Genomic DNA, 14,431 nt, shown 5'->3' on the forward strand with positions numbered 1-14,431 from the left:
TTCCATTTCAGAATTGTTGGCCGTCGGGGAAAACTGCAGCCAGGTTCCATAGCATGCAAAGAGCAGGGTTGTGACCTACAAGGGCATGCATTTACCTTTAAGGATGGGTGGGCGGTTAAATGTTTGACTGGGTTTGGAATATTTGTACCAGCTTTTTCCTTTGTAGTAAGGAAGAAGTTGGCCCACACTGGGGCAGGGAACGGGGCTTGCTACCAGCTTCCCCTCCACGTTGGCCCATGTTTGAACACACTCTGCATTGGGTGGTACGGAGCCTTTGCCAGTGTTTCCTCGGTTGCAAAGAGAGCATGTTAAGTGCGGTGTGCTTCCCTTTTCTGATCCCCCCACAGACACGTCTTCTGCATCCGAAGATGAAGGGTCGCTCAGGCGCCAGGCCGCTCTATCTGCTGCATTGCATCAGAGCTTACAGAATGCTGAGTCATGGATCAACCGATCTATTCAGGGGTCATCCACATCTTCATCAGCATCTTCTACACTATCCCATGGAGAAGGCAAAGGGACCAGTGGGTCACTAGCCGATGTATTTGCCAATACTCGAATAGGTAGGAGCTGGGGTGCGGACAGCAAAACCAAGGGCTTCACGTCTTCTTTTTTGTGTCAAAAGTTTAGAAATCTCCCAGTGTCAAAGGCCAAACGGTTTAAAAACTCTGCCCGCTATAAGTAGAGGCCTACCCATGGGTGAGGGAAGGCAAGCCTGCTGGCCTACAGAAAGGACCCCAGTGACATCAATAGTCATGAAAGATGTGCACAGTAACCTGGCACTTTTCGTCATGCACATGGGTGTTGTTTTATGCTTGTGGCTGCTCTTTACACTAAGTGTTCTCACTGCTGGGTGAGCAAAGAGATTGCTGTAGCCTACATGTCCTGTGTTGTGTTGCAGATGTCTATCCCTTATCCAGCCAAAAAGATCGCCATGCTTCTTTTAAATTTATCCAACAAGGATGTGCTGCAGCCTTCCGCATAACGGCCTCACTTGTGGGGATGGGGAAAGCTTGTCAAAAGCTTCACTCCCTTGTTACCTGCAAGATATTTTACTCATCATAGGTGACTATGTGAGTGGCTATATAACAAAGCAATTTTTTCAAAAAAAATAATTTTTTTTTGCTTTATCCCACCTGACTGGTAGACCAGGAATTACATCCCCAGCCCCCAAACACCCAATTTTAAAGCATATTTAACCCCTGAACCATTTCCCCAGCTACGTGTACACATTTGTTGGGGGATTTCAAGATCTGGATACCCCAGGCTCAGTTTTTTGATGCTCTGAGGTTCTCCTTGCTTCTGGTGCTGCTGTATGAATTTTTTGTAGGGTTTGTTTGGCTCCACTGTATGTGTTTTCTTGTTAATGTGTTCCAAAGGATATCGCTGCATCCCAGGGGGATTGCTGTGTCTCAATGTGCTCTCTGCTTTGGCTTAATTGGTTTCAGGCAAGCAATGTGTAGCTGTTTGGTGTCTCTTAATTGCTTCTTTTTTATTTCTTTTAACCTGTATGTTGCTGATGTCTTTGTCTCTTACTGGGATGCAACTCATTTTCTAAAATGGAAAACTTGGGAGATTTACCTGTTTGAAATTCCATCAGCATAAATAATGCTTTCTTCAAATGGAAGATACTCTCATTAAAGCAATGGTGAAATATGGTCCCAAATTGGAACAGCCAGCTATTTGGTTGCTGAATAGCTAATGTCAAATTGGTGCTATAAAATACAGCTCTTTCTTGTAAGTGCAATCTTGGGAATATGAAGCACAGTTAACTTAGGAGCAACTTTTCTACTGGTACTGTTACATTTTCAACACAGAGGTAGACACATATAAACATACGGCTACCTCGATAGGTTTTGAGCATTTAAAAACATAGCCACAGATATACTTAGCACAGTAGATCTGAAGTTTATTTATCTCAGGCTTAAGAGCTCAAGGCAAGAAGCCACTTCACAAGGATAGGATTGAAATCAACCACAGAATCGGCACTTTGTCAACATTTAATACACCTAAGTTGGGTTTGATACAGGGCCATTTCTAAAATCTATTAATGTTGCATGGATTTTTGAGGCCTTACTCTCACGCAACTCTAGCACAGGGTGCTTGTATGAAAAAGCTTTGTTTTTTATGCCAAGTTTTATTTATTTAAGAGTACTTAGCAGCCCAATCCAGCATGGATCAACCCAGACTGAATTCTGTGCCCAGCTGCCTCACCATAGGCTGACAGGATCAGACCTTGGGCATTTATTGAGGATTTTCCCTGTGGCCACCACAGAGTGAGAACAAGCCCTTGGACAAAACTAAAGTATGTGCTATTGCTGATCAGATGAGCCCTCAAGAGTGTGTCTAGCATATACTTCGAAATGCACACTAAATCCTATCCTGCCTTCTGTTCCAAGGGAGGTATTTCTGTTTTGTACATCTTGGTACAATGATGGAAAGGACATCAGTTCCCTTACCCAAACTGCAGTACACCATAAAGCATTTCTGCTTAAGAAGTCAGGGAACAGCTTAGCAGGATACTTTTAATTAATATGATATTCTTCTGAATGGTTGTACATTTACCTAATGATGACATTGGTGTGCACAAAACTCACTGAACACATGCAGTACATTGCAAACTTTCAATCTGTGTGTCTTACAATATTGCATGGATGTAAGCAAACTTGTATGCTGAGTTTTTCCACATCAGTGCTGTTAACTGAATGTGCTGCCTGCAGAAATTAAATACTTGACTTGCTAACCTTTATTAAATCTGTTGTGATAACTCTATCCCTGAAATGCTCTCCCAGTAGCCTATTTTTTTGGGGGGGGGATATAAAACTAATCAATTATATATATTCTCACATCAGAGAAATGCAACTTGTTGAATTATGAACCACTTAGCTGCTTAAAACACACAATTACATAGCAGTTCAGCAGAGGATGGAGAAGATTGGACACAGTGGCCTGGTTCACACATTATGCCAAGCCAAACAGCAGCAGAGCACAAGCAAGCATGTAGGCTCCAGGAGAGGAGATTGTGGTTGCTTTATTTCTCACCGGTTGTTCTGCTGTGCTGCGTTGAACTAAGAATGGCTTGATTTAGCATGTTGTCCAAACCTAGGTTTCTGTTTTAATTCTCTCCAGGCTAATCACACCCTAAAACCAATGTTTGTTCTACAGTATTTGGCCCAAGGTTTGTCTGGGAGAGCTAAACTGTGAACGAAATGTTTGGACAAAATGCTAAGCCCAGCCCATGGTTTTAGTGTGGTATAGCTGCAGAACAACTAGGGAAGAGCAAAGTGACTGCAATTTCCTCTCTGGGAGCTCACACATGTGCACTAAGCTATGGTTTGGCTCAGCCCGACATGCAAATTAGGCCGCAGTATCTCATTAAAGGGCATTGCAGTTAACTAGACCAGATTTCAGCCTGCAGTGCCACTCTTTCTGTTGTGATACAGAAATGTACTCAAGATCTGGAAGTTTGCATAAGGGATGAGGAAGGGGTTTAGTCTTGCACTCAGTGCACTATGGAGACAACATGGTCAGCTAGCTGGGTAATCTTTTCTGTTGGCAAAATGGCAAACAAAAAAATTGAAAAATCAGGAGGCCTTTTCTGAGACTCTAGGAAGTTCTGTTGAAGATTACATGGTCAAAACTCTCCTGTTCTTATCCTTTGTCCAATTTTTACTTAAGAGGAGATATGGGGCAATGGTGATATGTCCCATAACATTTTTGCTGCCCTTGTACGAGTTAGTCTAGTTAACCTTTGGAAATGGGCAGTGCAATATGTGGCCTAGAGAAACAGGGGTGTGAAATAGCCCGTGGCACTGTAATGAAAATGGAAAGTAGAATCAATCTTGCTGTTCAGTCAGGTGGCTTTGCATCAGACCAAGGAAAGGTGGGTAAATGTGATATCGCATCTTAGGCCACCTGGTTGCAAAATGATAATATGAACCTCAATTGTTTTTTTCTTGATCCTCCTTCTAGAAAATTTCTCAGTTCCCCCGGATGTTACTGCAACTACCTCCACACCTGCTTCCTCTGCCCGCCCATCTGCTATTGACCTCCCTCCATCAGGAATAGTGAAGGGCATGCACAAAGCATCCAACCGGTCTAGCCTTATGGACACAGCCGATGGTACATCTGCAAATCCAGACTATGGGATAAAGCCAATAGGGCACCAGTAACATGGTTTTATTTCTACAGCTCATCAGTGCAGCATTGCAGAATGCATGTTATCCATCTTAAAGGTCTACCATGTCAGCCATTAGTAGGCACCTGCCTCACACAGCAACAAATCTTTCTGTTTGCTTTCTTGTGAAATTTTGAGAACAATGGGGCCCTGAGACCCAGGTTGGGCAATTGCATCTTGGGGAGAAAGGCAGCTGATTAAGTTTCAGCTGTTGGCATTAAGCTCTTATGTCCAATACCCAAATGGTAGTTTGTTTGTTTTTGTGTGTTTCTTTTAGAAAAGAAGCCTGTGCTTCTTAACTTCTTACCCTGCACGTTCATAATTCGTGTGAAAGAAGCAAAGGTGTGAATACTCTTTGCTCTTCCAGATCAGGAGCTGCCGGTTCCTACCTAAGCTTTTGATCAAAAGTGCCAGCCCTTAACACCAGCATTTCCTCTAGCTTTTAATTGTGAATCGGCCTGTCAGTGTATTCTGCTTTGCATTGCAGAAACAACTGAGGTGGGCAGAAACAACTGAGACCCTCTCAAGTTGGATTCATGTAGGGGCAAAGAACATGTACCGCAGGGTGGGAAAGTGGAAGCAGTCAGCAGGCTAGATCCCCAAGTCCTCCACAACCTGCAGGCCACTTTGACAGGTAGGTGGGGTCACCCACCTGTCAGATCACCTTGTCCCGCTCACCTGTCCAAGTCACATGATGTCAGGCGAGCCAGCTTCAAAGGAAGAATCCTTTGAATGCAATAACCACAATTGCCTTGATCTAGAACGGTTCTTGCACCCTTGCCACCCAGAAGAGAGCAAAGATGCTGTATGCCCTTTCCGCTAGTAGCAAAGTAATAATAATAATAATTTTTTATTTATACCCCGCCCTCCCCAGCCAAGGCCGGGCTCAGAGCGGCTTACAAGCAATAATAAAAACAAGATGAATGATTACAACTTAAAAACAAAAATAAAATACAACATTAAAATAATGGAACATTAAAATATTAAAATGTAGCCTCATTGCAGGAGAAGGAAAAGAAAAAAGAAAATGGGGGGGAGGGAATCAAATTGGCTCCAAGCCAAAGGCCAGGCGGAACAACTCTGTCTTACAGGCCCTGCGGAAAGAAATCAGATCCTGCAGGGCCCTGGTCTCATGAGACAGAGCGTTCCACCAAGTTGGGGCCAGTGCTGAAAAGGCCCTGACTCTGGTTGAAGCCAATCTAACTTCCTTAGGGCCTGGGACCACTAGGGTGTTGTTATTTATGGACCTTGAGGCTCTCCGTGGGGCATACCAGGCGAGGCGGTCCCGTAGGTACGAGGGTCCTAGGCCGTGAAGGGCTTTAAAGGTCAAAAACAGCACCTTAAATCTGACCCTGTACTCCACCGGGAGCCAGTGCAGCTGGAAAAGCACTGGGTGAATATGCTCCCATGGCAGGGACCTGTGAGGAGCCTCGCTGCTGCATTTTGCACCCGCTGGAGTTTCTGGGACAGCTTCAAGTGAGAAGCTGAGCCTAGCTCCAACCTCAGAATATCTCCACTGCTGCAGCAAGGCCCAGTAAGGGAAGTAAGGGAGTAAGGGAAGGCAGTTGCTCTTTGAACTTTCATCCTGTCTCCAGCCCCTGCTGTTAACCCAAACAGTTTTGTGGATTCCCAGAAAGCTTCCGGAAAGCTCCCCTTTTCCTGCTCACTATTTTGTGTTGTTTCTGTATTCCACCCCTGTGAAAAGTGTGGCAGATCCCAAATGGCTCATACAGTCGGAAGAGGAAACTGGTAGCCTCTCTGACATGAGTGTGTGGTTCCTAGAGAGTGCAGTTTCTTAAGGGCTCCTATTGTTGTTTTAAGCAGATACCACCGCTGATGCATTTCCTCAGCATAGCTGGAGACCAGCGATTGTGGGTATCTCATTAAGGAGCTTCAGTTCTTTTGCTGTGCCTTGTAATCTAAAGAAGAGCGATAACTCAATGCACGCAGAGTATCAGGAAACTGCTTTTCTTGTTAAATACCACTGGCTTCAAGAATTAACCCCTGAGCACTATAGATTAGGAAAGGGGAGCAGGGAGTTCTGGTGAGGAAATTGCAATTTTATTTTGTGTGTGCATTGAAAAGAAAAGTACAGAATGTGTTTTACAAAGGAATGCGAGCCCTGCATTGGGTATTTGAGAGGCATTGGGCGTTAAAGTAAAGTGAATCTTAGGAGTCTTGGAACAACAGACCCTCTCCTTGGTCCCATATTTGATCGTTTTGTGGTTCTGTATAGTCTCCACAGTCATTTGATTAGAGCTTTCAGATTACACAACCTGGCTGTAAAATGAGCTCTTTGGTTGTACAGTGTCAGGTGCTGAAACAGAAGCAAAAATAGCTTTTTAAACTCCTTTCGCCAGCACCTAACCACCTACAGGTGGTCTTGTTTTGCCACACCAGGTCTATGTTTGTCACAGCACTGCTCTATTCATTTCCCCTTGTTCCTTTCTTTAAAGATGTGAATTCTCAACTAAGTAATTCACACCTTGCAGAGAGAGAGGAAAAATGCATGAACTAGCTGATCTGCATTACTGACAGTTTGCATTGAACTGTTTTGGTCAGAGAACACCGTTGTTGTTCTTATGCAGAATTTCCAGGGCCTCAGCTGTGTTGCCCTGAGATTTCACTCCTAAAGCCAGCGTCTTCTTAATCTTGGAGAAGAGGCTTCGCTCTCATTTGTTGGCAGTACTATTTTCAGTATAAAGCAGCCAATGAGTGGTAAAGTAGAACCTGCACTTCTAAAATGCCTGCTGCGCTGGAGTTTGTTATATACAGGTAGAAAAGCAGCCAGCTGCGGTGACTAGAATAACCTTGAGGATAAACTGCTGCCTTGATTTGAGTCTGTGAGAAAACCTTTGCCAAATCTCAGGAGTTCCCATAGTGCCCTCTGGTGGTCAAGTCCTAAAAGGATCCTAGAAAGACCATTTCAATCTGGCATGCACAATTTGTGACCCACCAAGCCAAACATATCCCATTAGTCAAGAATTGTGATCTCAGAGGTGCCCGACTCTGTTTCTGCAATCCAAGGAAGGAATGGGAAGTTTGTCTAGGCCTTTGCAGCTTGCCATATACGGCCTGGTCTTGAGAGATGAAAAACATACATAGACAGTGTTGTGCAAATGCTGAAAACAGCTTTGAAAAGGAAATAAATGACCCTTTTATTAGCAGCCGTACCTTCCAGATAACCTTCTGGATAGTCCGTGTTCCCGTGTTTTCCATCAGGCTTTGATCACTGCAATTTCTGCTCATGTATATTGTAATTTGCTGCATCAGAAAGGGAATGGTTTGGGTAGCTCTTTATACCGAGTGGCAGTTGCCCACAGGTGACCTAGCCCTTGATAAACTGAATTAATTTCCCACACTGCAGGTGTCCCTGTAAGTAGCAGAGTCTCAACAAAAATCCAGCAGCTGCTCAATACTCTGAAGCGACCCAAGCGGCCTCCTCTGAAGGAGTTTTTTGTGGACGATTTTGAAGAAATTGTTGAAGGTATTTGGATATGCCAGTGGGCTGGTTGCAATTCGCAGAAAACTTTGCGTGTCTTGTTCTTTGGCTTGGTTTTGCTTTTCTTCTTTCGATGCCTGTCAAGTTCCAGTAGTTAAGGGGGAATCCTCTTCCTTCTATCTGTGCCTTCCTTCTGTGAGGTTTCCAGATCAATATGGATTAGAAAACAAATGTGCTGTTGTATCTTAGCCTCTTACATAGAAAAGCTCATGAGTTCCATCTAGCTCCTCCTGGTCGTATGCTTTTTCTGTAACTCCACAAGGGGAACCTCCTGCACAACCTTCCAAGCCCCACATCGTCAGGGGTTGTGGGGCCGGAGGCAAACAGTGGGTGGAACAGCATATTGGAGAGTCTTTGTACACTAGATTCTTACACACACACACACACACACACACACACACACACACACACTCCAGATACATAATGGCATCATCACAATTGAAGGACCTATTCAGACAGGCAGAATCACTCCAGGGTGCAGAGCACAGATAGCGAGGGCTGTTGCTGGAAGTCACATTCAGCCCATAGGCTGGAAAGTTCCCCTCTTCTGGAGTAGGCAGAGAGCTACTCTGTCAAGCCCACAGGTTTTCTTAAAGAGAAAAAGGGGGAGAGATGAGCTCTTCTTGCTTAAAAGCTTCTCCCAACTTCTTGCTTCTTGCAGTCCAGCAGGAGTAGGGCAGCTCCTATCATCCCAGATTGTCGGCTGTGTCGACAGGAACTCGTGCAAGTTGTTGGGGTCCAACAACATTCCGGAGTTGGGAAAGTCTGGGAATATACCAGGCCATCATTGGGTATATATGCCAAATCAGTCTTTTTATTGCAAGAGGGATGGGAGAGCAACACTTGGCATAGCATGTCCCCCCCCCCATTTCTTTCGTTGTCTCTTCTCCCTCCCCTCCCACTCCCCTCCCCTTTTCAAACCAGGTGGTCACACTTGACACTTTGTCAGAAATGCTGGTGCCCAAGAAAAAAAGAATGGAATTGGGCCGCAGACATGGCGAGGGTAGTTCAAGCCTTAAATATGAGTACGGAGAAACCTGGGTTATTGCTGCTTCATTTATGCATCTTTAACTTCCACTCCGAAATTCTGTGCGGCGTGTGTAGCTCCCACTGAGAGACAGATGGCAAATAGTAAATTTGGATTATTCCTCTGAGAGCTGGCCCCAGAAATTTTGTGGCCCACGCAGCTGTGTTGTGTGATCCGGGAGCTGTGCTCAGACTTCCTCATCAACATTGCAAGTGAGGTTCACCTCTCAGATTGCGTGCTGCTCTCCTGGTGGCCCTAGAGGGGCTATTTACCCAAACAACTGCATGGTGTTCCATGGTACATTTTTGCGCTAGTGCTGACTCTGCTGGTCTTAAACAGCTTTATAGCAACTCCAGTATACAGCATTATCTATTAATATACTACCTAGGCACTGTCACAGGGGCAAGTTGCTTTTGACTATCTCAACCTAATTTCCCTCTCCTGGATTTAAATACCACCCTCCTTTTTTTAAGCCACAAATTTTCTCCTTCTGTAAATGGCTGTGCTCAGTTGACATTTTTTGTTCTCTTCATCTGCTCTCTCTTTTGACCTGCTGCTCTTTACGTCTTGATTAACCTTTATCAAGTTACCACTTCAACTTTTCAAAACTCCATATACAAATCCTTGCTGGACCACACCTTCCTGCTCTTTCTGCTACCTGTTATTTCTGTCCTACTCTGTCTTTGGTGCCTTTTATTAAAGTCAAACTTAATCTTAGTTTGTTCATATTTGTCTTGGCTGACTGGCTGAGATTTTAGACTTTCTGCTCACTTCTGTGTTGCGTATTGTACCTAGCACACAGATTGATGCTACGTAATTGTATAGTAGCAGCAGCAGCAGCAGTAATAGCAGGTTCTTGCCAAATGCAATCGAGTTAACATCTTCAGTTTCTGTGTTTGAAAATAATACAGTTTTCCTGTCTCCTACTGGGCTGTATCTATCCTTAGCAACAAATACGTTCAAATTGCTTCGACCTTTTAAAAGTGGATTTTGAAACAGCGATTTCCAAAATGGGGAAGAAAGGGGGAATCCTTTGCACCATTAAATGCAAGGAGCTATAGACTTTGTTTAGCACCATTTAGTCGTCCATACACAGCTTGCTCCTTTCCTCAGTGGATTTAACACTTGATCTGGCGGTGTTTTCTTTGCAGTTCCACAGCCAGACCCAAATCAGCCCAAGCCAGAGGGACGTCAGATGACGCCTGTGAAGGGAGAACCCCTGGGAGTAGTTTGTAACTGGCCTCCTGCTTTAGAAGCCGCTTTGCAACGCTGGGGGACGACGCAGGCCAAATGCCCTTGTTTGACAGCCCTGGATGTTACTGGGAAGCCAGTCTACACACTGACATATGGTGAGAATCTTTATAGAGTCTTGTTAGCCTGTACACTTTACCATAGTGGGCTTTTCAAGGCATGTGGGTCTTTGTGGTTTGCCTGCCTTGACTTGGCACATAAGCTGTTTGATTAGACAAGCAGCACTTTGGCAATCCTGCGTTGATTCTGCACTGGCTAAGATACAGGATACAGATATTTTCCAGCAATAATAATAATAATAATAATAATAATAATAGACGTGTGTTGTGAGGGTCAGGGGAGATGCTGCACCTGCTGCTGCCTGACTGATGTGTAGCCTCATTGCTTTCTCTCGAGAGAGAGCCAGTGTGGTGTAGTGGTTAAGAGCGGTAGTCTCGTAATCTGGTGAACCGGGTTCGCGTCTCCGCTCCTCCACATGCAGCTGCTGGGTGACCTTGGGCCAGTCACACTTCTCTGAAGTCTCTCAGCCCCACTCACCTCACAGAGTGTTTGTTGTGGGGGAGGAAGGGAAAGGAGAATGTTAGCCGCTTGGAGACTCCTTCGGGTAGTGATAAAGCGGGAGATCAAATCCAAACTCTTCTCTGCGTTCCAGGCAAGCTATGGAGCAGAAGTCTGAAGCTGGCCTATACGCTGTTGAATAAACTGGGCACCAAAAATGAGCCTGTCTTGAAGCCTGGAGACAGAGTAAGTAGCCTTAACAAACGGTTTATAGCTCCCTTTCTGAAAAATGAACGGGGGTGGCGCATGAATGTATGTGCCTCTTCCCCTTTAAATGTTTTTTTAAAAATTACTTCTTTAAAAAATTGCAGCACATGAGTTAATTTTGCAGTCATCTAATGAACATTCTTTGAGTTAAACAGCCTGTTTTGTGCTTTGCAGTGTAATGGTCCAAGCTTGACTGCTGTCCGTCCTACCTTCTCTAACTTAATGATTTCTGTGAATCGCAGGTAGCCCTTGTTTATCCCAACAATGATCCTGTCATGTTCATGGTGGCGTTCTATGGCTGTTTGCTAGCTGAAGTCATCCCAGTGCCGATAGAGGTACCTCTAACCCGAAAGGTAACGTTGATGGAACTTAGAGGAGTGATAGGCTGTGGGATGAGAACCAAGTCAGGCCGCCGGCTTCCAGTTCTAGAGAGCCTGCCTTTCACAGCCGTTGCTCATTCAGGCTGATATTTCGAAATGCTGGTGTTCTCTCATGCCTCGCTCTTCCGTCGAGCACATGGTAAAAGAGATCGAAGTATCTCACCTCTCCCTCGGTCAGTACCCTGGGCCTTATTCTCACTAGGGCTCAACACCTGCATTTTAGAGAACGTTATTTAAACAGCAACAATGGGGAGCTTCTTTTGTTATTTTGCAGTCCTGCTGATTTCCATGGCACTGTGCTACTCCGTAGGAATTGCGGTTTGCTCCCTTGCTGAAAAGCCAAATCTTTCATTGGTTTTTAATATATATATATATCTTGAAATGCATTTCGGTAGTTGAAATGCAGGCAGTTTCCGAGCTACTGCTAACTACAGACATCAGAACTATAAGACACTATATCCGTTCCAGAGGGGAAAGTGAGTATAAGGCAAAAAGATGGTAGCATTTTGAATTCGCTTCCCCAAACAGATATGTGTATTAACAAGTTCTGACATTGTTTTTCAAGACTTTTCGGGCGTAGTTTTGTATCAGTGCCTATCGGAGGTAGCTTGAGAAACAGCCCTGATTGAAATGGGTTTCAGTGTAGATTTTCTGGCCAGCTGGTGTCCTGAGCACTGCTGAGAATAGGTCCTGGTGTTCTCGCAGAGTCCGTGTGTCACGTAAAGGTCACCTCTACCCTTACCATAATTGGAATAACACGCCATGCTAAGGTATTAAGAGTGTCTTTCAAGAGACGGCTTGGCAAGGAGCATGGTGAGAGAAGTGGTTAATGAGGTGGTAACCTAGCCTGGTAATGCTATGGGTCTCCTAGGGGCATCTCTTTGATTTGTGGTCTCAATATGACAACTGCCATAACAACCCGCATATGGAAACGGATTCTCTCCCAGCCCCTGCACTGACTCTATACGCTCAGTAAACCAGCCTGTCCATTTCAGTGCTTTCTTCCCTCGCTTCTGTTGTGTTGCAGGGGATTCTCTGATCATCTGCTCATTCCAGCTCGTTCCAGCCTAGAAAATTTCCCTTCTGTAGTTAAGGGATGCTGGGATTGGAAGAGGAGGGGTAGCTTCTTACCAATATGCTGTTTATATTATTATTATTATTATTATTATTATTATTATTATTATTATTATTAGTGATTTCTGTTTGGCCTTTTTTTGTATGGAAATGCCATGTATTCAGTCCATTTTTTAACAAACCAAGTTAACAAATAAAGACAAATAGCTTTATTTTAACAAATAAAGTTTGAGTGCAATATGGATTTTGATATGTAGCCTGCTATTGTCTTGGGGTAGTTTTTTTAAAAAATATGTTGAATTTGGGGGCAAATAGGAAGGAGTGCAGCCCTGGCAATGTTCTGTAGCAAGTCCTGCAGGTTATCCTGCTGGGTATTTCACAAACTCCTGCTGTCTGGACCATTTAGGAACCTGTCCCACTGATGATTTCGAACTGTGACTGTGAGCTCATCTACAGAGGTCCCTTCCTTTCGCTTCTCACATGGTAGTCTTGCCAATCTAATGCTTCTCCCTCCCCCTGTGGCTGGAGGAGAAAAGACCTGTTTGAGATTCTGTGGGCAACAGTTTGGCTACATTTCAGAACCTAGTGGTGAAGGGATTGGAGAACTGGACTTCAGCACCCTGCAAGTAAAATATATGCAGGCAGAGGGCCTTCTCAGTAGTGGAACACCTTCCCTTCAGATGTCAAGGAGATAAAGAATTACACAACTTTTAGAAGACACCTGAAGGCAGCGCTCTATTGTGGGGTTTTTAATGCTTCATGTTTTTAGATATGCTGTAAGCTGCCCAGAGTGGCTCAGGAAACCCAGCCAGATGGGCGGGGTATAAATAATAAAAATATTATTATTAACATGAATTACGCTTGTTTAGTTTCTGCTGGTTGCGGAATTCAGCTTTTCTTGCAGCAGAAATTTCTCTCTTTAGCACGGAGTTAAGCACAACTCTGGTTATAACCTGTTGCCTTCAACCAACCTGCTGCCCTCCAGCTGTGGTGACTAAAGCTAAACAGGAGTTGTAGTCCAAAAATTGTAGTCTGGAAGGCTGACTTTTCCCTGGAATGCTGTTTCACAAGTTTCATGTTACTTTCATTCATGAACTTTTCATCACAGGATGAATACGTCCCTTCCACATTCATTGTTGCCACCCATCTTATTTCAGATCACCATTGTGTTTTTCCATTGTGTGCAATGCCTGCTTCCCCTTGCTGTCACTGTGGTGGTTGTCATTTGAGTTTCAAACCACTGATGGATGACTCTGAATGTCTGTAGTTCCCTCAGCGTTGTCCATAATGTTACCATCCAGTTACCAAACCATTACCGACATTTAGGAGTTTGGTAAGGCTAAAGCTGGCCTTTTCTCTCTTTTTTGCCCCAATCTGCAAATCACAGTGATTCCCTTTTCCCTCCCACAGGATGCTGGTGGCCAGCAAATTGGCTTCCTTCTAGGCAGCTGTGGCATTGCTTTGGCTCTCACTACTGAGGTTTGCTTAAAGGGTCTCCCCAAAACACAGAATGGAGAAATTGTGCAGTTCAAAGGTTAGTTGTTGATTTTATATGGAACGATCATTGTGGGTGGCATTTTATCAATCAGGAAATGACAAGCGTGCATGTGCACTTGTGACGAGTGATCAGTGTCGAACACGACATTCCTATTTTTCAGCAGACTAACTTGTAACTTGTATGGGACACGGGTGGCGCTGTGGGTTAAACCACAGAGCCTAGGGCTTGCCGATCAGAAGGTTGGCAGTTCGAATCCCCATGACGGGATGAGCTCCCAGGTCCCTGCTCCTGCCAACCTAGCAGTTCGAAAGCACGTCAAAGTGCAAGTAGATAAATAGGTACCGCTCTGGCAGGAAGGTAACCGGCGTTTCCGTGCGCTGCTCTGGTTCGCCAGAAGTGGCTTAGTTATGCTGGCCACATGACCCGGAAGCTGTACGCCGGCTCCCTCGGCCAAGAAAGCGAGATGAGCGCTGCAACCCCAGAGTTGGTCACGACTGGACCTAATGGTCAGGGGTCCCTTTACCTTTTAACTTGTTCATAAATTAAGGTTCCCTGGCTGTAGTTATTGACATGTAAATGATAAAGCAAGCCCTCAATTACCCATCAGCCCAGGTTGGCAGAAGCAGGGCTTGCAGCCAGTTTTCAGAAGAACCAAACAACTCCACCCCCTATTCCTGCTACCTGAGATATTTGGGGTTACTAGTAACTGGAATGGGAGCTGCTTTCGTGAAAGGCATGTGCTCTACTACTGAGCCACAGC

The 14,431-nt window shown here is 44.7% G+C and overlaps 1 protein-coding gene across 1 annotated transcript in view; it reads left to right on the forward strand.

The window, feature by feature from the left end:
* Window positions 1-14,431, forward strand: part of DIP2B (disco interacting protein 2 homolog B) — a 191,883-nt gene that overhangs the window by 138,360 nt on the left and 39,092 nt on the right. Inside the window, exons 5-11 of the mRNA XM_082212954.1 lie at window positions 348-560; window positions 3,970-4,119; window positions 7,542-7,661; window positions 9,855-10,052; window positions 10,607-10,698; window positions 10,962-11,072; window positions 13,584-13,707. Of these exons, the coding sequence (XP_082069080.1) occupies window positions 348-560; window positions 3,970-4,119; window positions 7,542-7,661; window positions 9,855-10,052; window positions 10,607-10,698; window positions 10,962-11,072; window positions 13,584-13,707 (1,008 nt within the window). The remainder of the gene's footprint in view (window positions 1-347; window positions 561-3,969; window positions 4,120-7,541; window positions 7,662-9,854; window positions 10,053-10,606; window positions 10,699-10,961; window positions 11,073-13,583; window positions 13,708-14,431) is intronic.

This window comes from Podarcis vaucheri, assembly GCF_965113315.1.
Source record: "Podarcis vaucheri genome assembly, chromosome: 2".
Taxonomy (NCBI): domain Eukaryota; kingdom Metazoa; phylum Chordata; class Lepidosauria; order Squamata; family Lacertidae; genus Podarcis; species Podarcis vaucheri.